Source organism: Toxotes jaculatrix, chromosome 11 (assembly GCF_017976425.1).
Source record: "Toxotes jaculatrix isolate fToxJac2 chromosome 11, fToxJac2.pri, whole genome shotgun sequence".
Lineage (NCBI taxonomy): Eukaryota > Metazoa > Chordata > Actinopteri > Toxotidae > Toxotes > Toxotes jaculatrix.
In genome coordinates this window covers 18,711,951-18,739,319 of record NC_054404.1, presented here as the reverse complement: position 1 = coordinate 18,739,319, position 27,369 = coordinate 18,711,951, and the positions used below count along the sequence as shown (strand labels likewise).

The following is a 27,369-nucleotide window of genomic DNA, read 5'->3' as shown; positions in this document are numbered from 1 at the left end:
CACACACACACACACACACACACACTCACACACAAACACACACACACACACACACACACACACACACACACACACACACACACACACACACACACACACACACACACACACACACTCACACACACATAGCCACATTCACTAGCAAACAAACAAATACACACATACCCTCCTCTTAAGCATCCTGACAGAGACCTCCAATCTAATGTTGTTTTCTCTATCCAGGGCCAAGACAACATGAACGCCACTGAGCCAGGCTCCAACTTCACTTTCAACTCCATTACAGAAAACGTCACTCTGTCCAGCCTGACAACCACCACCACCACCATCTCTCCCACCATCCCACAGCCTCCATCCTATTCTTCAGACATCCACGACCCAGAATTCACCATCATGGTGGTGCTGGGCTTATCGCTGCTGCTGGCAGGGTTAGCAGCCTTCCTGGCAGTGTGCCGACCCTCTGAACAGGATGGGGGCTCTGAGACGAGCTGTGGCCCAGGGGAGAGCTTGACCTGTGGACGCAGCCGGTCCAGTGAGCCCCAGCTCAAGGTGTGGAAGAGACTGGGCTCGTATCGGCGTTCATACAACCTATCCTTCAGACGACCGCCGCATCGCAGACCACACGAGCGTGAGAGCACACATGCGTCCCTGTCTAACCCAGCCACACAGACGCCACAGTCAGAAGCCAGCGGGGAGCCCCACCTCACTATGCCATGTCTATTTGACTATGTCACTGAAATCTGACAGGCTGAGGGGTTGACTGACTGCTCCCAAAAATGTGATCCACTGTATATTTTATGGTTGGTGCTGCGAACATCACTAATACCAGGTGCGGGTGAAGAGACAGTATATGAAAAAAAAAAATTCTTAGCATTTGTTTTAACATACTTTGAATGCTAGGTGGATGAGGTTTGCTACAAAATAAGCGCTTAAAAAATAGGCAATCAAAAGCCAGTCTAGAAGGTTTAAACATTTTTGTGTAACTGACCGTTTCACCTAAAGTACAGTAGCAGGTTACATTGCTGGGCACAGATGGTCTTTTTCATCACAGTTTGGCCTGATATTCACAGAAGATAAAAATGACTTAATCCTATAATCAATACTCAACTCGATTACAGTTCTTGCAGTGAGGGTTTGGCTCATCATCAAATCTCACACAGCCCTGGATTAAATCTGGTCTGATTTGATTATATGACATTTTCAGACATAGTTTTTAATATTCATCCATCACATTCAAAGTCTGGGGACAAGAATTGTTCCTCTATCTCACACTGCTAATTGTTCTGACGCTGTAAACCCCATCCATCTGGTGTTTCATGTGAATTAAGACAAACACTGTGGAATATTGCATAGTGTGATTTTACACAGGTCTCAAAACATGACGTGTTATTAATACTGACAAGACAAATGCAACCTGAGCCAAAAAGTGACCACTGCAACAGATTCTTCATGTTTTGTAATTGTTACGTTAAGAAATAAAGTGACTTTTAAGTTTGACTGATGAAAGTGCAGCACCGTGTGTGTCTTCTACCTGAAGGATGCTGGTTCCTTGGGGTACGCTCTCCAATATGCTGGTCTCATAGCTGTTTTGGAGGAAGATGGGTCTGTTGTCGTTAACATCCTGCACCTCGACAAATACAGTGGCCGTGCCCGTCCTCCGGCTGCCGGCTGGGCCGTTATCTATGTGCAGAAACAGACACAAACACATCTGTTGCCATCATTCAGGTTAATGCCAATTATAAAGTCTGAAGCCAGGAAAACTGACACACACATGACTTTCATTTCATGGCTTTACCACAGGCTAAAGTCATAGATAAAAAAAGTAAAAAAAATCTGAAGTATAGCATTACAACACACACAGAATAAAAATGAAACTGGTTCTGTGTTTATATGTTACATCAAACAGTTCATTAATCTTCCCAGAATAGAACAGACACCAACAATAGCGTGTTGTAAAGAAGCCAAACTGGAACATTATTGGCTCATCAAAACTACATTTTCAGCTACTTGTGAATTAGGACAATATGTGTGATTCTGTTCTCTTGTACAGTTTTACATTATCTCTGCCTCTTCTCCCCTTTCTTGTATCTCTGCCCTCTTTAGCAGATAAGCCACCCCGACTCACTGGTTTCCAAAACAGGAAAACCTCAGTTTTTGTTCTTTCTTTTCAAACAGGAACAAAGGCTCTTGAGCAATAGTCTGAAATCACTGCAGATGTGCAGGCATCGCTTTTTTTTTTCATCACTGTCATACACGAGTGGAAAGGAGAAGCTTTGATGTTGACAAACAAAACAAGTAAGAAAACAAGCTCTATTATAACACATACAAACCAAGGTTGTGTAAAAATGAGGATGATAAAAGATGATAAAGGTTTTTTCTCATTATCAAAAGATCTAAATTCATGACACACCTATAGCTTCTACGACCAGAGTGTATGCTGCCTGGGTCTCTCTATCCAGGCCAACCACTGTCCGAACAACTCCGTCTCTGAAGCCCACGCTGAATTTACCATCCTGATTACCACCTAAAAATACAAAACACAAACATATTTCGAAATTAATTTACAGCATATTAGTAACATTCACATACATACAGTACAGCTAGAATACTAAAAGAAACATGCAAGAGGAAAATTCACACACAGATGGATGGACAAAGGTACTGAATGTGCACATAGTCCCCATAACCATACAACACTGTGGCCCACAAGCACACAAAACACCTCCCACTGTGACCTCTGACCTGTGATGAAGTAGCTAAGCTCGGCGTTGAGGCCAGCGTCGTTGTCAGAGCAGCTGAGGCGCGTTACAATGTGGTCTCTAGGGACACTCTCCTTCAGGGAAACATTGTACACGCGAGGGTTGAAGGTGGGCGTCTCATCATTTACATCCAGAACTGACGCACGCACACAAACACACAGACAGAGAGACGTGAGGACACACAAATAGATGTACATGAGGACAAAGGCAGCAGGGTGGTGCAGTGAGTAGAAAGACTAATATCAAATTAGAGGATTCTAGTAAAACATCTGCCTTTCTGATGCCTGTGCTGAACCTGTTCTGTCTGTGCTGTTCTGTGACTAACCCCTGACTTCCCTGTGACATTAGGAAACGTGAAACAGATCCCTACGAAGCCGATCAAAATATTTTGATGCTTCTGACTCATCTGATCCGTTTGAGAAATGCCAGAGAACCTTCATCAGTTTTTCCATTCCTTTTTATTTTGTTCTCAGCAGTCAAACCATTTGTTGCTTTTAGGATTTTTAATTTCCCACCAGCAGGTGGTGGTGTCCCTCTCAGCAGAATCCTAAGAAGTCAGTGGTTAACCATCAGACATACTCAAGTAACCCCTTACGTCAGACTCGGATCATACAGTGGCATGGCAGTTTCATATGTACGACAATTACAGAGAGAGCAAAGGGAACTCAAACCCAGTTCCTCATCATCATCAGCCACAGACTCACCAGTGACGGTGAGGGTTGAAGTGGACGTGCGAGGGAACCTTCCAGCATCGTAGGCTATGATCCTCAAATGGTACTGTCCAATCTGCTCACGATCCAGGACTGCCGTGGAGATGAGAACGCCAGTGGTGGTGTTCAGGTAGAAGTCGAGGCGAGGCATGCCCATCTGTAGCGCCATTGTAATCAAACCATTTTTATCCTCATCTGGGTCCTCCACCTGGACCTAGAGGAGAAGTATCACATCAGAAAATTATTCATGGCCAATGTTTCTCCAAAACTGTTTGGTGAAAAATATTTTATTATAAAATAATTCATGGAGCCGCCCGGTTAACTCAGTTGGTAGAGCACGAGACTCAATCTCTCGGGGTCGTGGGTTTGAGCCCCACTCCGGACGGCACCACCTCCCATGGGCTCACCACCTGTGGGAGGTGCCGTAGGACTTCGGTGCATGGTGGACTGGGTGGGAGTTGCCCCCGCGACCTGGGCCTGGACCCAGATAAGCGGCAGGTGATGACATGACATAATTCATGGAGCTGAATGACTATATCAAGTCTTCCTGTGGATTACTGTTCATTTTCATCGCTAAATATTTAGTCATTATAATTCCCACTGGAAGGTTTGGTAACAAATAATAACAGCTGCAGGGCCTGTACCATGTTATAACTGTTCAGAAAACACCAGCATATGTGAATATAATATAATGTTTTACCCTGAAAACTGAGGATCCAATGGGCAGTCCCTCTGGCACTTCTGCCACAAAGGGCAGGTTGAGGAAGGTTGGGTCATTGTCATTGAGATCCAGCAGGTTGACAAATACTGTGGTGCTTGCTGTTGCATGTAGTGGAGGCGTACCACCTAAAGAGGGCGTTAGAGGGACATTTAAAGACAAACAAACACAGACACTCCACATCTCATGGTGAGAGGAGTTTATTAGCCACAGTAAAAAAGTTTCATGGTGAACATAAAGCTTGAGGAATGAGACTTGGTGAAAGAGGCTAATCACTCAGAAGTGAAAGTTTTCTACTGAGAATGATATAATGCAACTTGAGCTTGCTTATAGAGTGTTTAGTGTGTTTCATGACTGAGACAGATTTATGCAGTGAAAGGCAAACACAAGTAGAACCTGCACATACACATACATACACACTACTCACGGTCGACTGCTGAGATGATGATGGTTCTCATCAGTACTGCATCCCTGGGGTTGGAGCTTTCCCTGTCCAGGGTTACCCCACTGGTGCGAATCTTCCCTGTGCTGCTGTTGATGGTGTAGAAGGGGTTCTCTGGACTGATTCTGTACACCACTGTCCCATTTTCCCCATTGTCAGGGTCCACTGCCAACACCTGGACAGGAAAAAGGAAAGGTGAGGAAGGATGTGGAAATGAATAAGATAAGGAAAGAGAATAACAGTAATTGTAATAATAATAGTAATGATTATAAGCACAAGCCCACCTGACCCCCAGAGCATCTTCACACATGCAGCCATTTCCAACTGCTCTAACACATCAGTCAGCGAAAAGAAAAATGGTAACGTCTCTTTTCTGACACAAAGTGGCGATGGGTGATGAATGCGTGAAGCCGGGAGCCCGACTAAAACACTGGCTGATTTTTAAAGAGCTGATCAATTATTCAGTGCGCTGACTAAAAACGTTGGAAACTGGCTGATTGGTCATTAGAGGAACAAAGGTTTTCCAGGTATTTAATTATTAAGGGGACATGGTAGGCAGGCATCTCAGAGGCCCATTGATTAGCAACTGCACAGACAAAGGTAGGTGATATAAGATGTGGGGAAGTGTCTGGACGGGGCCTGTTGAACTAATCAATTCTGAGCAGAGCACATTAAAAGACGGTGAGAAAATATATTAGCCTGGTCTACTGAACTATAGCTGTGGACTGCCTGCAGACTGGCAGAAAAGAGAATATTGTTTTGAAATGAGATACTAGAGGAGGCTCACTGTGCTTGTGTGTGTGTTTGGCTGTGTGTGTGTAAAGGTGCTGAATGGATAAGGCTGCAGTAGTGATGGTGGGGTGCTCTGAGATTTGAGTGGGCTGATCCTTGCACTGGGCACAGCTACCATATTCATCGGCTCGCTGGACAACTCCAGGAGGACTCAGCAGGTGGCCTCTTGTCACCATGGAAACACTGGCTGGGCCAGGGCTACGTTGGGGCCAATTACAGGACTGTAAGCCTGGGTGGTCCGATTTATTGAAAAATGGTCAGAGGGGCAACAGTGTCTGTCCACTGTCTGTCCGCAGAGAGCCGCATACAGTATGCATCACATCACTGGATACACCATGAACGAACTCAACTCAATCGCTACAAGAGAGCAGGAATAGGTGGAAAATATAGCCACGTTTTAACAGGGCAACACTTGTATTTGTCATTTCTCTTTCTTCAACATTTCTCCATTCCACTCTCCTCCTCTGTAAGGTGGGTTCTCGCATCCTTCTCTGGTTAGCAGCTAAATAATCAGCTATGTATATGACTGCAGGCTACATTTTAATTAGCAATCGGACTCCCTTAATTACACTCACTGACGCCTCTTTAATTAATGGACAATCAGGACTTAATTAACAATAACATTCCCAAAGACACCAGCAGGACAGTGAGAGAGTTTGGGATGATATTAGAATGTTTACTTTGTGATTACACACACACAGTGATGGCTATTTGTCCATCAATAGAGGAGGAGTATGCATGAAGATACCCCTTCAACATGTTCTGTTCTCATGTACAGTACATGTTTAAATATCTTCCAGTGAAGATTATCCTGACTCTTTATTAACTCTGCTCTGAAACCAGGCATTTTCATTAAAATCCACACCTTTTTCCTGATTCAAGTTTGCAAAGTCAGAGTAATGAAATTAAGCCATGCACTAAAATCAATCAATTAAAACAGAAAAAACTCCACTTGCCTTCTCAGGGCAACATTTCAATAAGCTGATTCCTAATGCTCCAAACACCACTCATCATACTCGAAACAAACAACAATTGCTAGAATTATTATTCCTGTGCGTTCATTTGTCTTATCCATATGAACTTTCAATTAACTGCCAGCTAATCAACCAAAGTTGGGCTAGGTGAACTCACAGAGATAACATCAGTGTTCATTGGGCTCATCTCCACTACGTTGGCGTGGTATGGCTCGTCCCTCCACACGGGGGCGTTGTCATTGATGTCCAGGATGGTAATGTTCACCTAAACAAAGTGGAGGTGAGGGAAATGAAGGTAAATGGGAACTGATCTGTTTATGATGTCAGTTATATAAAAGATCATCATGGTTTTGCAAATCCAAAAGTCAAAAGTACAAGATATACATACAACCAAATATAATTATAACCAAAAGGATTTTAGATTAAACAGTGCATTAGTGCATTCTGTGAGCTGAAGGTAGGATCAGATGAAAGCTGTTACCGTGGCAATGCCAGTCTTCTGCTGTGGACCCACCCCTCCATCCACAGCTCTGACTATCAGGATGTACTCTGACTTCAGTTCTCGGTCCAGCAGGGCTGTGGTGGTGATCTCCCCTGAAACACACATGGAATCAGATCAAAAATATATTAAAAAAAAAAAAAATGCACTGCCCAGGGTACTCAAGGGACGGGCAGATGTCATTACAAAGCAGCTTCTCATGTCAGGATGTACTGAGTTAAAAGTCAGAATGAATAAACTCAGATTTACAAAAAGCCCTTTAAAGTCTCCAGACTGAAAGGTAGGGATGACAATATAAGCAAAACCCAGCCATAATGTGCATAAAAGCAAAGAGCTGAAACAGGAAAACAGAGAAAGGTATTTCAGACACAGATCTACATAAACAGAGACACTTAACAGTCATTTTCAAGCAAAGTACGAACTAAGCAAAACTCTCAAATATTCAATTCATTTCAATTCAATTCTGAAATGGAAAAAAAGTCTCAATTACAAGAATACTCTGAGAAAATACACAGACTTGCACATACATGCACACACGTGCACATACCTGAGCGCGAGTTGAGACGGAACTGAGAGGAGCCCTCCAGGGAGTAGATGAGTGAGGCCTGGCCAAACTCCCGGGAGGCGTCCAAATCAGTGGCATTCACAAGCAGCACAGTTGCCCCTGTGGAAGAGAGAGAGAGAGACAGAGAGAGAGAGAGATGGGCGAAAGGAGTGAGACAAAAAGAAAGTTACAACTCACAGTGTGAGAGAAAGAAGGAAAAAAAATGAACTGAGAGACAGAGTCGTGGGGAAAATATGTGAAGTCTATTAAAGAGGAAAGAGAGAGACAAGCTGCAGAGACAGACTGAAATGGCATTCACAGAGCTAATTTCTTCACCGCCCCCATCCACAGCTCCACTGATGGCATGGCAGTGAGTGGGTTTATGGATTAGTGGATTATCAGCTTGTTTGGCACAGCCCATACTTGGCACAGGTCTGATCAATACCCATGCAGGCAGGGGGCAAGCCCAAGCCTTAGGCCCCCAGCTCAGTCAAGCTCGGCCAAGCACTTTAGCCACCGTCTTCTAAACCTCAGGGCCGACCTGAGCCGCTCAGCTGTGTGCTCCTTCAGATCGGGTCCCAGACACAAAAAGTGCCCAGCGCCTGTCTGCTGAAGCTCAGAGAGAGAAAGGGGCGGTCAAATATCTCATTTCCCTCTAGCGACTGGAAACTAATCTATTGTCTGGGATAAAAGAGTCTTCTGAATGCATGCATGAGAATGAATATAGCAGCCAGTGAATTTGCCTTGAACAGTCAACATCCCGCATTCTGACAGAGCTTTTAAAAACATTATGCAAAATCAAAACAAATAAGACAGTAGAGGCCAGAGGAAGCGCCAAATAAATAAATAAATAAATAAAAATACCCCCAAGAAAGCAGAACTATTTGTTGAATATGCTAATAGTAAAGCAATTTAACTAAGAAGAGGCTGTATGTGCTACACACGGTGTTTGAGCCGTTTAGAGTGTTTAAGTGCTGTGTTGGTTGTGCAGAGCAGAAAATAAATGCATTCTAGCAACTAAACTGTAACCCCAAATGTATAAAATGACTCACCAGCAATAACGTTCTCTGGGATTTTGACGATGTAGGACGGCTTGCTGAACTCTGGTGGGTTGTCGTTTTCATCCTGGAGGAGGTATAAACATCAGAAACAGCTCAAATCAATGAGCTAAACAATGCCAAGATGCAAACTGTGCTTAAAAACAGAACTAAAAAGGGTTTGAAGCTGTCATCACACATTACCACTGAAATGATCATATGTGGGAACTAAGACACTGAGCAGCGCAAAATGTTTTAAATAGTGTAACAGTGGTAGTCGTATCTCTTAGATGATAGCTAGTCACTTGACTGAACAATGGATTTTAGTTGTGCTGGCTTCTGTTTCTGTTCCCCCGTCAGGTATAATTTTATACCTGATACGTTAAGTAAATGCAATTAGCTGAACTCACTATAAACTACTGTAGACTACAGGGATGATGCAAAAGCTAAGTACATTTGCAATGACAGGCGAGGAAATCAATCCCAACGTTATTATTAATGGAATTACCCTCACACAAAGGGTGATCAAGACCTGTACTTTGACAGGAATGAATGACTACAACATGGAACAGCATCCGCTGTCACGCAGACTTCTCCAGAGCATTTATATTTCTCACAACCTCCCACTCATTGAATTAGACTCTATTTCACACCAACACATCCAGTTGTGTGGCTATTCGCAGAGAGGCTCCCCACAGTGTGAGCTGCTGAGAAATGTTAACACTTAAACAGTCACTGGCACCATTATCTATCTGGGCTCTGTGTTACACTGGTGCAAAGCATTGTGTGTGTGTGATGCTGCCAGCCACTGATAAACCCCTGTGGTGTAAGTCACGACACTGTGGAGGACAGAGAGAGAGAAAGATGCAAAAACAGAGGGAATACAGAATTGCGCACATCTCTTGTGGTTTTTGCATTCCAGCATAGATCTCTTATTTGTTTTACACAGTATTTCTCCCTCATGTAGGATGTGTATAGATATGATTACTGTCCTTGCATATCAAAGAATATTCCAGCCGGATTCATCTATTCTACTCTGTCATTTCTTCTTTTATGACTAAAAAGTTACATGTATAATGGATGTCTGTCAGGGGAAATGAGCTTAAGAGCCAGTAGAGATACTGTTTACGAGTTCTGGTTGCTCATTATACTTTTACTGCTGTATCTATAGTATCTTAGCAAAGATCAACATTCATGTTTACTATTTAAAAGTTAACAGAAAAACAAAGCAACAAAGGCCCTAGTCAGGACAATGGTATTTCTCTTCTATAGTACGTAGACTAAATAATTTCTGATTTTGGGAGTGTGAGGGCCAGACTTCTGTCTTAAAATCAGATCCCTCAATAAGAGTGACAGGGTTTGCAAGTGCACTGAAACACTGTAGTTTGAGTTCAATACTTATTTCTACTAGTGACAGGTATAAGACAGATAACTGCATACAACTGTAGTATTGTGTATCATATTTTGGATCAAATGATAATTTAGACACAAATATGGAAAAGCACTATATAAGTAAGAAATGAAACCATGTAGGACTATCAGAGAGAAAACTAAATATAAAGCAATCTAAATATGCAATGAGCAATATAAACCACTCGGGGTGTGTGTGTGTGTGTGTGTGTGTGTGTAGACGGCTGTGACTTTTTTCACTGCCTTAAAATAAGACATTTAGAGATAAGACTGACAAAAGCAACCAAACTGGAAGCTCAGATAGCTGCACAGCCTGTGATAAAAATGCAAACAAAGCTGCAGCCAGACATGGATCAAAAGGTACTCATAAGAATTCAGGCAGTGAGGAAATACTGAAACTCAATATGTAAGTGAAGTCGAAGACATGTGAGACAATCTGCCATGAGCTGGCTGACACCTGTCACACACTGGATCAACATTCAGATAAATAAAAGACAGCTTAGTCTTTATTCAGTACATATGATGTAACAGCTCCACGAGTTCCTCTGCCAAGTCTCAGGCCCAGAGAGTCACATCTGAGGGGAACTTAAATGAAAAGATTCCTGTAAAAGTTTGGAGACCGTGCCTTTGAACGTGGGGAGACTGTAAGGACTTTGTCACAGGGTGTGTCTGCCGCAGCACCGAGAGGGTCATTAAATTGTTTCTGAAAAAAACATCCCCGCCTGAAGTTATGAAAAAAAAAAAAAAAGAGTGAATAAGAAAGCTTTTCAGCTAAGAGGAAAATAGCAATAAGCAAACATTTAAAAAAAACTTTCTGGAACTAAAAACAAAAACACTGTCACATAATTAGGAAGACTCACTGAAGTGTATACAAATTTGGTAGCTTTAATTACAGTATTGACAATAGATCTAGATACAAAATAGATGAAAAATAGATGACGACAGAAAGCTGCAACATATACCAGTGTACATGAAGAAGCCTCCATTAGACGCCAAGCTGGAGCTGAGTATAATGGATCAATCCGCATCCTGTTCTGTATTAATTACCACTCTGCTGGCTGCTTATCAGTTTTTATGCTTGTTATTTACATTCTATTGATTAAAGATGAATTCACATTTATTCATATTTCAGTGCATGTGTTTCATTAAAGCCTGAGTGTGTTAATAAACCACATGCACTTTCTTAATTGCCTTGAGGAAAGTTCACCTAATGGCTATTTAGGATGAAATCTTGAATATAGTGAATACAGTTATATGCATGACCACTGGCATGCAAATAACAGTATGTAGAAAAAAGAATGTAACAGACGGTGCATGTATAAAAGTACGGCTGTGCATGTGTCTGTACCGGTAAAAGATCACCCCATGGGCTGAACATGTTGTATAATGATAAAAAATGAAAAATGGACATATGCTCTGCCGGCTTTGGGATTTGGTCAGACTGTCCTGACCTCAGCGACCTCTGTGTGAGAAATGGATTCACACTGGACTGGCTGAGTGACTGACTCTGAAACAGTTTGTGATTCTGAGATCATTTATCCAACCCTGCATGTCAGTGACATTAAACATCAAACAACATCTGCCAGTGGATTTATAACAATATAAGCAAGGACAGCACTGCAGTGGTTTCCCTCACAGGGAAAACATGTCCTCCTCTTAGTGTTTCTGTTAAATCAATATGAACATCATCACTTTTACAGTTAAAGCAAGACTCCTGAATAGTTATTAAATCTAAAAATCGATGTACGTGGCAAGACATGACAGTAGGGACATCTTTTCATACATCCTTTCATCTATCAGAAGTTATAAACATTCCTGGGTTATATATTCTGTCTTCAAACTGTCCGTGAGGCATTTTAATGCATTTTTAAACCTTCCACCTAGCACACCAGATGTTGTCATTTTTAATGAGAACAGTGTGTGTATTGTTATTAAGGTGGGCTGCACCTTTGACCACAGTCTGGAGGCGTTTCTAACTTACACAGCACCAGCTTGTAGAAAATGTTCTCTTACAGCCTGAATATGAATGATGTTCATATTTGTCCAAAGATTGGGGGAGAGTGTGTCGCAGATGAGAGAGGCGTCCATGAAAAACAGAAATATGTGCGTTCAAGGTCCCGACAAAAGTTCCATCTGTTTTATGTTTGCATTCTGTTTTAGATGATATCATTCATAAAAGTACTACTGTGTATGTGTGCGTGTGTGTAAGCATGTGAATGTGCAGGGCTGTACTTACTATCACCTCCACTGTGACAGGGACGGTGCTGTTGAGGGCTGGGTTTCCCCCGTCTTTGGCCATTACTGTCAAATAGATCATCCCTTTGGGAACCTGCTCATAGTCCAGAGGTCTGGTCACACTGATCACTGGTGCAATGAGGGAAGGAGACAGATGGAGAAAGGTGGGGGATGGTGCTGTATGTGTCTTTGTTTGTGATCTAAAGCAATGTCACGGCAAAGTTGAGGGTCAAACAGCAAACAACCGAAAGTGAACCGAAGCATTAACAGGTCTAGAAACTATTCTACAACTTAAAATGTGAGTTTAGCTTGTCTAAACATCCACTGCATCTCTGTCCGTACTCAATTATATCAAAGTTTGTGACTTCATGCTCCTAAAGATAAGCGTACCTGCGTAGCCCTCCACCATGACAATGCTGAAGAAATCGGGGAAGGCCGAGGCTGACGTGATGGTGTATGTCAGGAAGTTGTTGGGAGGAGAATCCTCATCTGTAGCCTGTGGGTGGCCCGACAGAGGGTGGGAGAGAGGAGGATGGGAGTGCCTTTAACATATGCTTCAGTGACAGTCAAAAGTCCACAGAGAGAGGAAGTTTTGAGTGAGTGAGACAAGAAAACAGACAGGGTGACAGGACAGATGCTGCAGTAGACAGCACTGATATTTATATGTGTATGTTTCCACTGCATGGGTGCGTGTGTGTCTGCATGTGTGCAGCCAGGAAGCTGTCAGTTCGTGATGGCATATTATTGGACAGATTAAAGCCGATTCTGGCTATTAGTGACGCAGGCGTCAATACTGGATGAACACCAACCGAGCCAAGACAAGCCAAGCAGGCAGAGGACAGATGAAACCATACTTTGCAGGGCTAATCCACAACAACATCAACAACAATGATGACACCCCCTCATTATTCTCCAGTTGGCAGGAACTTAAACACGAGTCCTCCGGCTGTGAGGAGAGACTACTGGGCCTCACTGGCATCATTAGAGGCTGGACAGGTTGTCAAAAACACTCACTTATATCTCCCTGTAACACGCATATGCCTACTCTTTGATTTAATGCCAAAATGTTGAGTCAGCAATTCCTTTCTTCCCCCACAATCTAGTAAGCTGTGGTTTTTCTTTTCCAGACTGTCTTCTTCTTATATCACATTTCAACAAACAGTTTCAAATTAGACCGTCATTTACCACTCAAAGGTAAGAGGAGTCGGGGGCAGTAAATCAAATAGATGAGTGGCAAAGGAAGTAAAGGAATAAGAAGTGTAGAGAATATGAAAAAAAGGTTTAGCTGTTAGAAAGCATAAGCACTGTAGTAGGAGGCACAAACCTCCCAGGCATTGTTTGGGAAAAAGAGAGAAGCAAACAGCTGAAAAGCCTCTCTTTGCTTTGTCTCTCAACACATCTTCTGCTTCTTTCTATTTCGGTCTTTTTCCTCTTTCCTCCTCCTCTGCCTGCTTTCCGGAGCAGTGTGTGTGTGTGTGTATGTACAGTGGGTTCCAGGGCATATCGCTGACACACAGAATTGTGCGACTGGCTTCCCCGCTCCTCTCGGGCAGCGTATTAATATCAGTGGCGTTTAAGGTTAGCTCAGACTAATCAAACACAGTGAGCCAAGCGTTGAGCCCAGTCATCAGCTCAACTCCCTCAACGTAAACGCAAGCTACAGCAGTGCACTGGGGCAGGGTAAGCCACCGCTGTACCCGCTGCCACAAGGGAAGTAATAGTCTTTCTCTCCAGGGCGCAATCAAAGGAAACGCTGAGCCATTAGTTACCATTGTGCCAGTGTACTTCTGCCTTTTGTGTGGCAGTGACTGATGGCCAACACACCAGGGCGACCTGTTCTTCTTGGATACAGTGCACACAAACACATAGCTGTGTGATTATAGCAAAACAGAGGAAACAAGGAAGAAAGAGGAGGAGGGCAGCACAACTAAAGGCTTGTGGGTCTGATGGCTGGTGGTGTTTGTGTGAGGACGAGATCCTCTGTTGCAGGTGCAGTTTTAATGTGAATGATAACAGGAATAGTTTAATCTTAAATCAATAATGTATAACTTTTTTTTCATGTCTCACCCTGACTCGTGCCACCGGCTGGACAGCCTGTTCGTTCTCTCTCAGCGAGCCCGAATACGCCTCCTTCTGGAAGAGCGGTGCGTTGTCGTTGACATCCAACACATTCACACGGATCCTCCCTGTTGTCTCCTCCCCACCACCATCCCTCGCCAGCACGGTCAGCGTGAAACGCCGCATCAACTCGTAGTCCAGACTGGCCCGCAGAATGACCCAGCCTGTCTCATCGTCCAATGAAAACCTGGTAAAAAAAAACAAAAATGTGAAATTAGAAGCAGGTGAAAGTCAAAAGTTTCGGAGGAGGGTTATTATAACAACATCTTTTTCTAAGTATAATAAGACAGTTAAGTTGGTAGGTTCATACATTATAACAACATATTAAAGTTTAGTGTTAAAAGTAGAAAAACACAAACACTCTAGACATCAGATAAAAAACGTGTGTGTGTTGCTGGGAGGTGTTCACTAATCTGTATTTGTTCTCCTGTAGCGTTTTTTGTACTTCCTTTATCTGGTAATGAGATATACTGAATAGTTAATGGTTTCTTAGAAGCTTAATAAAAGGAACATTACAATGCATCACGTGATGGTTGTTCAGAGTTTTGTCATTCAGGTTTACTGAGGACAAAAAAAAAAACTGTTATAGCAATACAACACTAATTGTGCTCTTTTGACACAATGAGTGAATTGATTATGTGAATGTGTGTTTTCCTTTGTAAGTGATTCTGTATGTTTGTGGCCTGAAGAGAGCAGAAGTAAAGAGAAGTGCCAGGTATCGCTGTAGCTCAGTTGTATCTGGTGAGGCTGCGTGGCACAAACGGTGCAGTACAATTGTTCACACGTGGCCCGATAAATGAAACATTTACGTGGTTGTGTATGTTTGTGTGGACTGTTTGAGTGTGTGTGTGTGTGTGTGTGTAGGGGTACATGTGTAACTGTATCTTTCTTACTGGTCTGGGTCATCACTGAAGTAGTAACGCACAATCCCAAATGTGCCTGCATCTCCATCGGTAGCCTGAACAGAAGAGAGGAAAAAAAATCATGTTCACTTCCTGAAGTTTTACAGTGCATGCCGCTTCTGTTTCCACCAGTTTTGCTTTTCTTCCTGATCTTGTGTTTTCTTTCTCATCTACTTTTGGTTTTGTTTCACCTGTTAAAATTTCAATGCTGTAGGATTAAATTTGCATATGCACTTTTCCTGACTGTGGCATGTTCACATTTCATGTTAACGTAATTGTTATTATATATATTTGTGCCTTTGTGTATGTGTGTGTGCATACTTGTCTGAAGTTAAACTGACATGATGCACCCAAATGGCTGCATGAAATAATCTGCCATGACTGGGTTTTGTTCAGTTTCATAAATTTCTCACTCCAACAGCTGTCTCTGACTGTATGACTTTATGATAAAACATGCAAGCCACGCTTCACCCTCCAGAGGTGTTGACTGGTTTAAATCTGATGGGAGAACGGATACACTTCCCTCACCCACATGACCCACTGCTGCCTTAAACGCAGCAACAACTGCTGTCATATGTTTTGCAGATAAAAGGGGTGTCAAAGAAATGCCACATACAGAACAACACTTTCAGGAATCTTGCGCTTTATGAAACGCCACATTAACACAATCTGTCTTTGTAAACACATGCGTGAGCATGTGCACACATGCTCTGGCACGCGCGCACACAGGGTGTTGTGTCGGAGCTGATGGATCGCGGCTGGAGAGGCTGTTGTAATAGAGTTTCACTTCAGTGGCTCTGCAGTCAGTTGAAGGGCCAAACTTGAACGTGTCTGCAGCCTGCTCTGTCAACCACAATGCTGGTCACTGTGATTCACTGATGCCCTGATACCGACCTTATTATGTGGGCCTGTGTGTGCATGTAGGGCCCATGTGTTTCTGAATGTGGCTGTGACTTATGCATTTAAAAATGTGCGTGAGAGCGACTCTGATACGTATTGAAAAATGTGTTTTTTTGGTTTCGTATTTGTGTTAGTGTGTATGTTTGAGGTTATATAAAAAGGCAAATGGATCAAAATATGTGCTAGGTAATGCTGAACTTCTCCTTTTTTTTTGCTGTAAATGTGTGATGTATGTGTGCACCTTCTAAATTGAGTGCAGTGATGGATGTGTATGTTGGTGTGTGTGTCTGTGTGTGTTAGCGCTCATCCATGATGCCTCTTACAGATGGAGCAACGGCTGCAGCTATCAATGTGTTTTTCCCCCCCTTTCTAAAAATTACACCATGCTGTTCAGCTCAAGCCTGTAATTTCACAGAGAGCTTCCACCACATCGTCCTGGATGGTGAATCAATGTTTCGTTTTAATGTCTAAATGGGCCCCGCTTTGTTGTCAAGTGCACCGAAGCACATCTTGCTCACTGAGCAGGGAGTGGGACGCTAAATACTTGTGAGGTGTTTGGGACTCCAGTCAGGTTCTTATATTAACCTTTGAGTTTTCAGCTGTTCTGTCTCCATGACCTCGTCATTTAATGCCACCCAACTGCTTCTTCCCGTCTCTCTTTTTGCATTCCAACCCATCCCTCCCTCTTCCTTTTTCTCATCTTCCTCCTTTATCTTTCTCTCTTTCCTTCTGTCTTCACCCCGCTTCCCTCTCTGCATCCCTGAGCTCCGCCTCCGTCTCCACTGTTTCCACTGTCTCCACTCTCCTCTACATATCTTCCCTGGCACACTCTTCCCCCTTGACGCCTCCCTCCCTCCTTTGCTCCCTCTCTCCCAGGTGAGTGACAGGCCCATAAGTGCTCCAATGATAGCGGTGGGGGTGTTAGTGTGACAGCTATCGAGGCAGTGACAGGAGCCAGGCTCAGCCTGGGAGCTCATACTGCCTCTGCTTCTATGGCCAAGCCCCTCTCACCACGGCGACAGAGAGACGGGGAGAGAGACAGACGCAGACAGAGAGAGAGAAATACAGAGAGAAAGACGATAGCCATCTTTTCTCCCCCCCTCCATCATTCAACGACCCGCTCCCTTTCTCCCACCAAACAATCACCATGACAGTATGGCCCAGTCACTTTGCCAACTGCTTACCAAAGACTTTTAACTTTAGACACAGAAGGCCCACAGCAGATGGATGGCAGAGATTGGTCAGGGATTTGCTGTAACTTAACGCCATGGGGCCAGATCCTTGACACCAGGGTATTGTACATTTGCCCCACGTTGCCATGGTAGCTTAAACTTCTTTTGGTTGGGGAGTTGGAGGTGATAGAAAAGTTAGTGAGGTGGGTTGAGCAGAGAGAGAGTGTGTGTGTGTATGATTTAATGAGGAAAGAAATGACATGGAAATAAAGCAGGGCAATGTGCCTAACTAATGTGCCTAATAACCTCACTGACAACTGCAACAAGTATTTAAAGTACAGCAATGATTCACCACATGATTCAGGGATTAATTGCTTTCATGCCAAATAAGCAATGCTAATGGATTCATAAAACAGCACTTTTTAAGGAGCGTATAAAATGACTGAAAGGAGCTACAACAACCAGAAGAATCACTGAGGACTCACATTGCTGTAAATGCTTCCCACTGACCAAGACTGTACAAAACCCTTTTGGCTGATGACCTGTTCTCTATGTGCTGAAGATAAATACTGGTCTAAGAATGCAGTGGTGAAAATCTCCCCTGTGATAAACAGCAGAGCACGCAGGTATCAGAGTTAGTGTTCTGATCAAAATCCAAACTAAGTCGTTAAGGAGTTTCTGCACAAAGAGTCAGTGTGCTGCTGATTGCCAATATAAACTCTGCAAACCCTAGGGACCTCAGGCAGTAACTACAAAAGAGAAATTAGTTCTCAGTTGACCAGTTTGGTTAAATGATGTGTTTCTTCCCATCAGAGAGGAGAAGCCGGCAGGCAAACACAACTCTGTGTGTGTGTGTGTGTGTGTGCGTGTGTGTGTGTGTGTGTTTGTGTGTGTGTGTGTGTGTGTGTGTGTGTGTGTGTGTGTGTGTGTGTGTGTGTGTGTGTGTGTGTGTGTGTGTGGTATGGATGTGGGTGTACCTGTGTACCGGTGCACTCATTTGTGTGCCTGCATGCCTGTTAATGCAGGTGTAACGGAACGTGTGCGATGACTGGATGGATGTACTGAGTGTTTCTGGGTGCAAAGTGTAGTGTGTATGTGGGTGCATATGTTTGTGTGCACGTGAAAAGTGTACCCATGGACAGAGACACACAGTGCTTCCAGGCTCAGTCTTGAGGTAAATATGCAGCCAAACTGCTTACAGTATAAACTCCTATTATCACACTCAATTGCCTTCAAGAGAAAGAGGAAATGAGAGCTTCCTCTCATGGGCGACAGAAAGACAGGGGTAGTGTGTATGTGTGTGTGTGTGTGTGTGTGTGTGTGTAGGGTTGGGTTGGACAGGGTAGAGGAGCAGATTATCAGCCCAGCTATCTCATGGACAGCGAGGGAGGTTAAAGCTGCACAGGCTTTTCTATCTTGAGTGAGCTGGAATTTGAATTGATTGGCTCCTAAAATTGCTTTTTCTGCAGGAGCTTTGAGAGGCATGGAAAAGGAAACCAATTACTGGCTGTCAAAGCCTGCTGTCAAAATAGAGATGACCCCTAGTCCAAACACAGACAACCTCCTGTGTCTCAGTGTTTCACACCTAAACACAACCACAAAGAATAGATAACAAACATACACCCACACAGGCACACAGGCACACAGGCACACACACACACACACACACACACCACCACCACCAGAGTGAAGTGAAGATGTCCAGTCTCTGACAATCATTGTGGGGGAGACAATGATGAAGACACGGTTGTCAGGTTATCTTCATCTCTGGCTCCTCAGCTCTGGTTAGCTCCACTCATGTGTGCTCTTTTAACAGCTCTGTGCTTCACTTTCTCACAAGTTCTGTGTCCATAACAAGATCATAGATCAGTCTTTGCTAATGCTATACAAGTGGGATACAGAGAACAGTTATATTTAAGCACTCGTTTGTGTTAAGACTAGGAGCACATGCTGTACTTCTTGTGTGTGTGAGACACACCAAGCAGAAAGTTTGTCATATGACATATTACATGCTGTATGCATTTGCATACTTAAGCAATCATCTCAGCAAAATGAAGTGCCTTTGGATCAGCAGTGTGGAAGTTAGTGGCTCCAACTGCACTCACAGGCACCATGGGTGTCAAATGCAAATTCAGGGTGAGACGCACATGTCCTAACAGACTGCGAATCACAGTTTACAGCAGTCGAGTAAATAATTTTCTTCAAATAATGTCTGATTGATGATCATCAGGAAAAAAAATGTAATGAAAAGAGTTCTGTTGTAGATTTAAGTAAATGTTCATGTTGTTATACAATACCGACTGTTTATATATTAATACAGTTAGTGGTCAATATAACTGTTCCTTGTCTCTATACTGGCCAGAGGGTCCTTCCTAACACTAATATGTTAGAATGTATTTTTACACTGAATGAGAACTGTGGATTTTCCAATGGGGCTTCCATGAGCCAAGTGCTTTAAATGATCAAGCATTTGGTTTTGAAAAAAAGCATCAAAATGTGTTTGATGGAGAAGTGAAATATCTTATATGTGCGGTCACAATGCAACTAAAGGTATGATTGAAAGCATGAATTTAACAAGCTTTTTTCTTTTTTTATGGTGTTGGACTGTCTCAGTCTCTGTTTCTATGCACTCAAATTGCCATGGGACCGTGCAGAGCCTGTTTGTATCTCTGATCAATACTGCAGAGCAAAACTCAGAGCAGAGCAGCAGCCTGGAAAAAGCACAGAATCTCAGGGCACCATGTTAGGGCTACTCCGGGATGTGTCCAATTAATGATCACATATCTTGATCAGCTTCTCACTCAACACTGCTGCGAATAAACTAATGCGGGTGAATTTATATATTCTCCTTCACTTTTATATCGGACACATGCTTGTACAGTTAAAGCTGTGTGAAATGACGCAAAAACCCAGCAGAGAAAAAGATACAGAATCCCTCACCTACTTGGATCAAACGAGGACCAACCGCATCTCTCGCCAGTCCTCCAGCTGTGACCTAGAGCACCTGCGGGGGTTGATGGGAGCTGTGTGTGTTTTTACTGCGGACACTTTAGCGTAATGGCGATGGCGAATGTACGTTTACGACCGCTTTATTTCTCTAAACCATTAACGAGCAGGTGGGGGTGCTCACAGCGAATGCTGCCCGCCGACAGGATTGAACAGTCTGTTTCGATTATCTCCTGACCACCCAGATAACAGAGAGGCCGAGAGAGAGAGAGAGAGAGAGAGAGAGAGAGAGAAACAACTTAAACACTTTTTAACAATGTATACTTTTGTAAAAGAAGAGTTCAATAAAATGGAGTGGATGTCTTTGCAGCACACTGTGACAGCTTGCAAGATAAATTCTGCTGTTTGCGTGCAAGCACGGCCTCTGTATAATTATTCTAACCACATGTGAAACACTTGAAAAAACAGCTGTTACCTCTGGAATATGAAGAAAAGAGGGGGAGAGAGAAAAGGAGAGAGGACTGTATTGTGGACATAAGCTGGAGGTAGTTTGAAATGCCAGTGAAAAGGCTTAATGCTGAGCTCTCTGGCTGGCAGCTTCACTTTGCCGACAGCCCTTGGTCCTCCTCCTCTCTTTTTCTCTTTCTCTCTGCCTGTGTCCTCAGTGATGAAGAAACGAGATTAGCACAAGAACAGGGAGGATGTAGAAAATGATAAAGAGTAAAGAGTACAATACAGAGACACACTGAGTACAAGGGGGAGGACAAAGCAAGCACGTAGATAGTTTATTGCATCTACAGTTATGTGTTAGGGGAGCAGGACTGATGCAGTCACACACTAGTGAACATTTCTTGGTTCTAATTTCTCAGTTATGATGATCGTCATCTTGGGCTTTAGGAGATAGTAATGAACATTTCTCACCATTCAGACATTTTAAAGACAAAAGATTCATCAATTATTGATCAATGGGGAAAACAATCATTAGCTGCAGACGCAGTTGTTTTATCTGTGATTGCAACATGTTTTAACTTTTTTAAAAAAAATCAGTATCCTCTGAATAAAATGGATATATGGATTAGCAGATGATAAATAAATAACCCAGAGGGTCGCATCACATGTCTCTGGAGAGCTCATAGTGAACAAACCCTGGTAAAGTTCAGACTTTTCACTTGTCTCAGCTCCTGCCTGTTCGTCCTCTGCCCTGCACAACCACTCACATCCCGTCTCACAATGTCAGAACACCCATGATAAGCTGCCCATTATTAGCAGCGATTCTGTGCGAGCTACCACTAGCAGGAGAGAGCCGGGCCTCACCCCTTTTATTACAATAATGAATTATAATTACTGTTGTGACTATTACCCCATAAAGGCCTGTCTAAACAGTGGCGTTGGCGAAACATCCTCCACTATGTAATTTATAACCTTCTGCTAGAAGCATTTATCATTGTGCCTTAGCCCTCAAACATACAGCATCTGTGCAGAGCCCATAAAACACTCAGCATGGCACTGGTAGAAGACAGAGACCCTCACCCAAAATCAATGTTGAATCTATATTTAACAGGAGTCAGATCAACTATAAGAAAAAAGGAAGGTGCAGATAAACTGTGCTTCTATATGCATATTAGACCTGCAAGCGTCCTCAACATACATATCCTCTAAGGTAGAGCTAGAGAAAGTGTAATCCAAGCAGAAACCGAGTGAATCAAAGCAACACCTGAAAACCATTAGCAATCTAATGGTAAAACAGAGAAAGGGGAAAAAACAACAATAACCGAGGGCATACAATAAATAAGAAATGAAAGAAGGCAAATTTTCTGAAACCCATAGAGAGAAAATCAGTGATTCCACTGATACAAGCAGCTGCTGGTGTCTAAAGTCTCCAGGGTAAGGAGGAGACAGAAAGAGAGAGTTAGAGAGAAAAGGACCCAGACAAAAGAGTAAATCACAATAAATATTTATAATGATAAGTAATGCTGCAGACCATAAATATTAAACAGCCACTGCCGCTGTGTGTGTGTGTGTGTGTATGTGTGTATGTGTGTGTACTCATATGTTAAGCATAAGTGTCCACAGGGATGCAGAAGCGGGCACTGAGTAATGCATTGACTAACATTGTACATAAGCTCTGATCAGATGAGCTATGAATATTAACCCAAACAAAGCATTCAATTGCAATATCAGGCTGCTTGTTTGGCACTTTTTAAAAACAACTGGGAACTAACATGCATACTTTCAATTAGCATAGGTATAAAGCATTATATAAACATCACCCAGACCCCACCCTCTTTACATACAAACCACCTCCACCACATTATCAATATACTGCACAACTGCAGAAACACTTAAATTTGTCGGAGCAGAAATGTACCGTGCTCTCCAAAGCAGCTACTTTAGCGTGAGAGAAACGATTATCTATCTATTAAAGTTAATTTGATGATCCTCTCTGCTGTTGTTGCTGTGATAAACAATGAGGTCCACATTGCCTTACAAGGGTAATTTTCTCATTTACACTGATGCCATTGTGCCCTAAAATGACCATTTTCTAAGACTGCATGCAAAACTCTCTTTTCAGTGCAGCTGACTTACTTGCCATGATGATATTGTCTCATCACTGTCATCATAATAACAAGAGTGGATCCCAAAGACCAAATCATAAGGACATCATTCCATCCATTATTATATATTATATCACACATATTTGCAACAGTTAAAGAGGTGACATTTAACACTATTTAAAGGAGCAGTTTGACATTTTGGGACATGCATTTAATTGCTATCTTTCCGAGAGCTAAAGGAGGAGATTGATATTATTCTGCATGCTCCATATGAAGCAAGAGCCAGCCGCCGATTAGCTTAGCTTAGCATGAAGACTGGAAGCGGGGGGAAACCGCTAGCTTGGCTCTGTCCAGAGTTAAAGGAAATCCTCCTACTGCACCAGCAGCTCTAAAGCTCACTCATTAACACAAAGCCAAAAAGGGAAAAAAACTGAAGTTGTGGTTTAGTTGTTTCTTGTCTGGGGGCAGTGCCTTCTTGGAATCTTGTCATAACTGTGAGCTTCAGAGTTGCAGGTAGGTGTATTTTGGAGCTGCTTAGCTCTAGTTTGATACTTACTACACAAACATGAGAGTGATAACAGCAGTATCAATCTTTTAATCCAGCGAATCTCAAACTTTTCTAGCACGCCCCTCTTCACATGCCAAACACATAAATAAATTAAAAAAAAAAAAAAAAAAAAAAAAAAAAAAATATATATATATATATATATATATATAAAATAAAAAATTCAGCCCCCCCTCCACCTTATAATTCATTAACAATGACAGGGGAAGCAGCTAACAGAAAGGGATCCAAGCTGAGTTTTAGTGAAGCATAAGTCTGCATAATAGCATCAGCAAACTCTTGTTTGTTTTCCCAACAAAAATCATATTAATTCAACTTAGTTTCACTCCATATTTTTCCCCAGGTCATCCTCGACCCCGCCCCCCCACCACCCCCCAGTCCAATCCAACTCTTGGCAAGAAAGCAAATGAGTATATTTTCCTGAAAGTCTAACTATTACTTTAATGAATTCACCTGTGTGTGCGTGTTATTGTATATTGAAGAGGGCTGGCCAGAGCACCTTGAGAGATTAAGAATGAAAGAGATGTCCTCCCTATTGGTACTAAAACATAATTTGGCCACCATCTGTTGCACCTCACAGCCATCTGACAGAGAACAGCCTCAGCCTAACAATCTGGCTATATTGTACTGCCTTGAGTGGTTCACTGCACTTAGACGAGCAGACAGTTTGAACTGCTGGAAGAGACCGAGTGAGACAGGTACACGGAGTATCAGGAAAATGAAAAGGTGCTCGCCATTTGAGCAAATCAAATGACACTTAAAAGCACAGGTACAGAGAGCTGTAATATAAAGTACAGAATAAAATGAGTTTGAGATAAGTAGAAATGTAAGTAGTCTTATAATAACAGAATCAGTTGTTAAGCGTCTGGTGAATTAATTTTGTCTCAATTAGCACTTCAGCTCAATATGCTTTTCTGGAGTTTTCAAGTGACAATTTGTCCTTAACAGTGAGACGGCAGACAGGTTAAGTTATTATTTTACCTGGTGCAGACAAAAGTGGGCTGAAAAGTGTCGCTGAAAAGCTCACTGAACATAATCAAGGCTAGTTTTATATTTATGTACTCCACACTTACAGTATAAGACATTTATCACAGAACAAGTGATTCATGTGAAGAAATATGACTTATTACTGTACATTTACAAGAGCCTGAACAATGTGAAGCAGAGAGCCAGCAGTCCGATGGATTTGACTTCTTTCTGTGCTGCACTGCAGACTTTCTCACTTGTTTTAAATAATGAACCGATGCAGTGCCTATTCCAAAATAAACTGCTCATTATTCACGCAAACACGAGTGAAATGGCCGTGGCTTGTTTGATCAGACTGCAGCATATAAATAAACAGTCTCAGATATTGTCACTGGATTACAAACGTTGTAACTTACTTTCTGAATTATTAATTAACTAAATTATGACAGACCCACACAGGTAAACAAGTTTGTGCAAACACATTACTGAACACACACACACATCAACCACACATACATAGTAAATGGTAATCTGACGGGGTAACAAATGGAGGAAAGCCTACAATGACCAATGACTTTGTCTGGTTGTAGCCAAGTGTTGACCTTTTGTGAGTTCAGGGACATTGTTGTCTACTCTGTGTGTGTGTGTGTGTATTTCCATTTCTCAGTGCCAGAGCCAAACTAGTGGAGTGTGGGAAACATCTGTTTAATCTGTATGTGTATTTTGTCTCCAGTGGTCTCTCAGAGGGTGTGTGTGTGTGTGTGTGTGTGTGTGTGTGTGTGAGAGCAGGTCAGAATATCGAAACCCTCATCTAACAGTGCATAATATACGAGTGCTGCCATCCATGCCAGTGCAGTCCTCGCTGAGAGCCGTCACATCTCATTCTATTTACAGCCCATCCACTCTCTACAGCCAGCAATCAGGATTCCACGACGGGCCACACGCTCCAGCACGAGGCCAACATCAGCCAGACTTATCGGGTATTAGACTGCTCTGCAATCTCCATTTCATGAGCACCCAGTCTATAAACACTATTGATTTTCACACTGTGCTTTTTTGCACTTGTATCTAGTGGATTGTGGGCGTTCTGTCACAGGAATGGCTGGTAATGAATAATAATTCAGAGTTACAGGGAAACGGTTGGAGATTTTTTTTCCGATCTGGTTAAAGCAGTGACTGCAGGTCAGGACGACGACAGAGGTTGAGTGCCGCTGAGTGGCGGGACTCTGAGAAGGTGAGGTGGAGTGACCTCAAGGACACTTCAACAATGAGTAACTAAACATAGGCTGGAGGGAATGAATAATAATAATTCTTAAACCTTAATTGGATTAGTTTTAATGGAGTGGTCCTGTCAGTATTATCAACATCTGTTAGATTAATCCAGTAGGAAAGGTAAGACATTTTAAGATCCTCTGGTAATAGTAATTTAGCTTGAGCTGAGGACATTTTGACTGTGTTGTGGTTAGTTCAAACTTTATTACCTAAATGGAATTCACTGATATATTTGCATAATTATGTTAAAATAGGCCTTAAGACCGAGCCACAGTTGAGTCACATATTGTTTTCAAGGCTCTGAGACATGAATTAGTTGCCAACATGGTATTTCAGTATCATTAATACACAAGATCTCAGTGTTACCTAACAGTGACCCACTACAGTAGGTGAATGAGTTTTTCTTTTGAGTTTATTTAGGCTTTTGTCTGAGGCAGCCTAGCCTGAGCCGCCATAAATCACAACTCATATTGTAAAGTCTCAAGAGAGCACTGGGTCACATGGGGCAAACAAACACACCGAGATTTCATTCCCAATAAAGCAAGCCCCATAAAATTTACTAGTGCAAGTCAGGTTTTATTGTAATCTCTTTGGATTCCAGTTAAATTTCTCTTCAGGAATAAATCGCAAGAAACCACTCTGTGAGTAATTTAACACATTATCTGCTGTGTAAACACTGTACCGGGGTTTTCTTCAGATACTCACCAGGATGCGTAGCAGTGAGGTACCAGGGGGTGTGTTTTCAGGAAGGCTGATGTTGTACAGCGGTCTGCTGAAGATGGGCCGGTTATCATTCTCATTGATTAGCTCAATAAAGACACGGGCAAACCCCACGTGGTCGGACATGGACTCATTGGCATAGAGCTGAGGAGAAACAGCAAGCGGTATATTATACACATAAGATTTAACTGTGGCCTCAGACTTTACAATTCAGTTGAGGAGGAAACATGTCTTTAACATTGGTTTGTTTATATAGAGTATTTCACATTCTTAGCTGGCATCCTAAAAATTATAATCATAATTTGCTATTGTGCCAAACAAGTTTCTGTCATAAAGAATTGGCTTGTCAAAGATTTACAGATCTTGGATTATACCCTAAGCAGGGCACCCTCTGGTTCTGTAAACGACCCAGGAGTAAATTGAAGTGACAAAATACCAATTTCACTGTACAAACAAGTCTGCAGTGCTGAGAAAGTGATATAGCCCCGGTCTGACTGAGCCGTGTGTCCAAACAAATAAAAACAAGTTGCAAGAAACATAATGAAGCTAAATTCAGTCGTTGCTTAGAAATCAGGCTAGGTCCACAGTTCATTCAAGGACAGTCTCACAGAGAGGACAGTGCTGCTTTGTATCCAACGACTCAGTTCCACTTTGTATCACTTTATAAATTTGATCTGTTGGACATTTACAATGACTGAAAATATATTCAGCAAGTTGAGCTCCTATGAAAGCATCCTACGTCTTTATAAATAATAGCTAGAAAGCTGTGGGTTGTAGAGGGGATGCTGGCTATTGAATCCCTCCTCCTGAACCCTCTATATGCTTTGATTACTTGTTCAGTGAAGTGATCATGCTGTTATTCTCTCATACCATATGATTCTTTTCAGAGTCACAGAGACTCGAGTCCATCCCATCGTTCACTCTGATGTAAATGTTTTGATGTACACTGTAGGAACACCAGTAATAAGTTTAAAACTCACGGAGAAGCTGTAGCTGCGGATCTGTTCGTAGTCCAGAGGCATGGCCACCCTCATCCTGATGTCAGCACGCCCCTGCACCGCTGTGGGGGAGATGGTGAAGTACTCCGAGTTGTTTCCTGTCAGAGACACCTGGAACATGCTGTTCACCCCCTGCCA

The 27,369-nt window shown here is 42.6% G+C and overlaps 2 protein-coding genes across 4 annotated transcripts in view; one reads left to right on the top strand and one right to left on the bottom strand.

Annotated features, from left to right (window-relative positions):
• cdh23 (cadherin-related 23) overlaps nucleotides 1-27,369 on the bottom strand; it is a 142,739-nt gene that overhangs the window by 35,949 nt on the left and 79,421 nt on the right. For all 3 annotated transcript variants that reach the window (XM_041050657.1, XM_041050658.1, XM_041050656.1), the window contains 16 exons: nucleotides 27,214-27,363; nucleotides 26,219-26,377; nucleotides 15,129-15,193; nucleotides 14,185-14,422; nucleotides 12,508-12,613; nucleotides 12,119-12,246; nucleotides 8,488-8,560; nucleotides 7,439-7,555; nucleotides 6,874-6,986; nucleotides 6,550-6,657; nucleotides 4,612-4,801; nucleotides 4,167-4,312; nucleotides 3,461-3,680; nucleotides 2,740-2,892; nucleotides 2,408-2,521; nucleotides 1,529-1,677 (listed from right to left, as the gene is read on the bottom strand). In XM_041050657.1, coding sequence (XP_040906591.1) covers nucleotides 1,529-1,677; nucleotides 2,408-2,521; nucleotides 2,740-2,892; nucleotides 3,461-3,680; nucleotides 4,167-4,312; nucleotides 4,612-4,801; nucleotides 6,550-6,657; nucleotides 6,874-6,986; nucleotides 7,439-7,555; nucleotides 8,488-8,560; nucleotides 12,119-12,246; nucleotides 12,508-12,613; nucleotides 14,185-14,422; nucleotides 15,129-15,193; nucleotides 26,219-26,377; nucleotides 27,214-27,363 — 2,229 coding nt within the window. The remainder of the gene's footprint in view (nucleotides 1-1,528; nucleotides 1,678-2,407; nucleotides 2,522-2,739; nucleotides 2,893-3,460; nucleotides 3,681-4,166; nucleotides 4,313-4,611; nucleotides 4,802-6,549; nucleotides 6,658-6,873; nucleotides 6,987-7,438; nucleotides 7,556-8,487; nucleotides 8,561-12,118; nucleotides 12,247-12,507; nucleotides 12,614-14,184; nucleotides 14,423-15,128; nucleotides 15,194-26,218; nucleotides 26,378-27,213; nucleotides 27,364-27,369) is intronic.
• Nucleotides 235-741, top strand: LOC121190089 (uncharacterized protein C10orf105-like). The gene has a single exon (XM_041050662.1). The coding sequence runs from the start codon at nucleotides 235-237 to the stop codon at nucleotides 739-741; it is 507 nt and encodes a 168-aa protein (XP_040906596.1).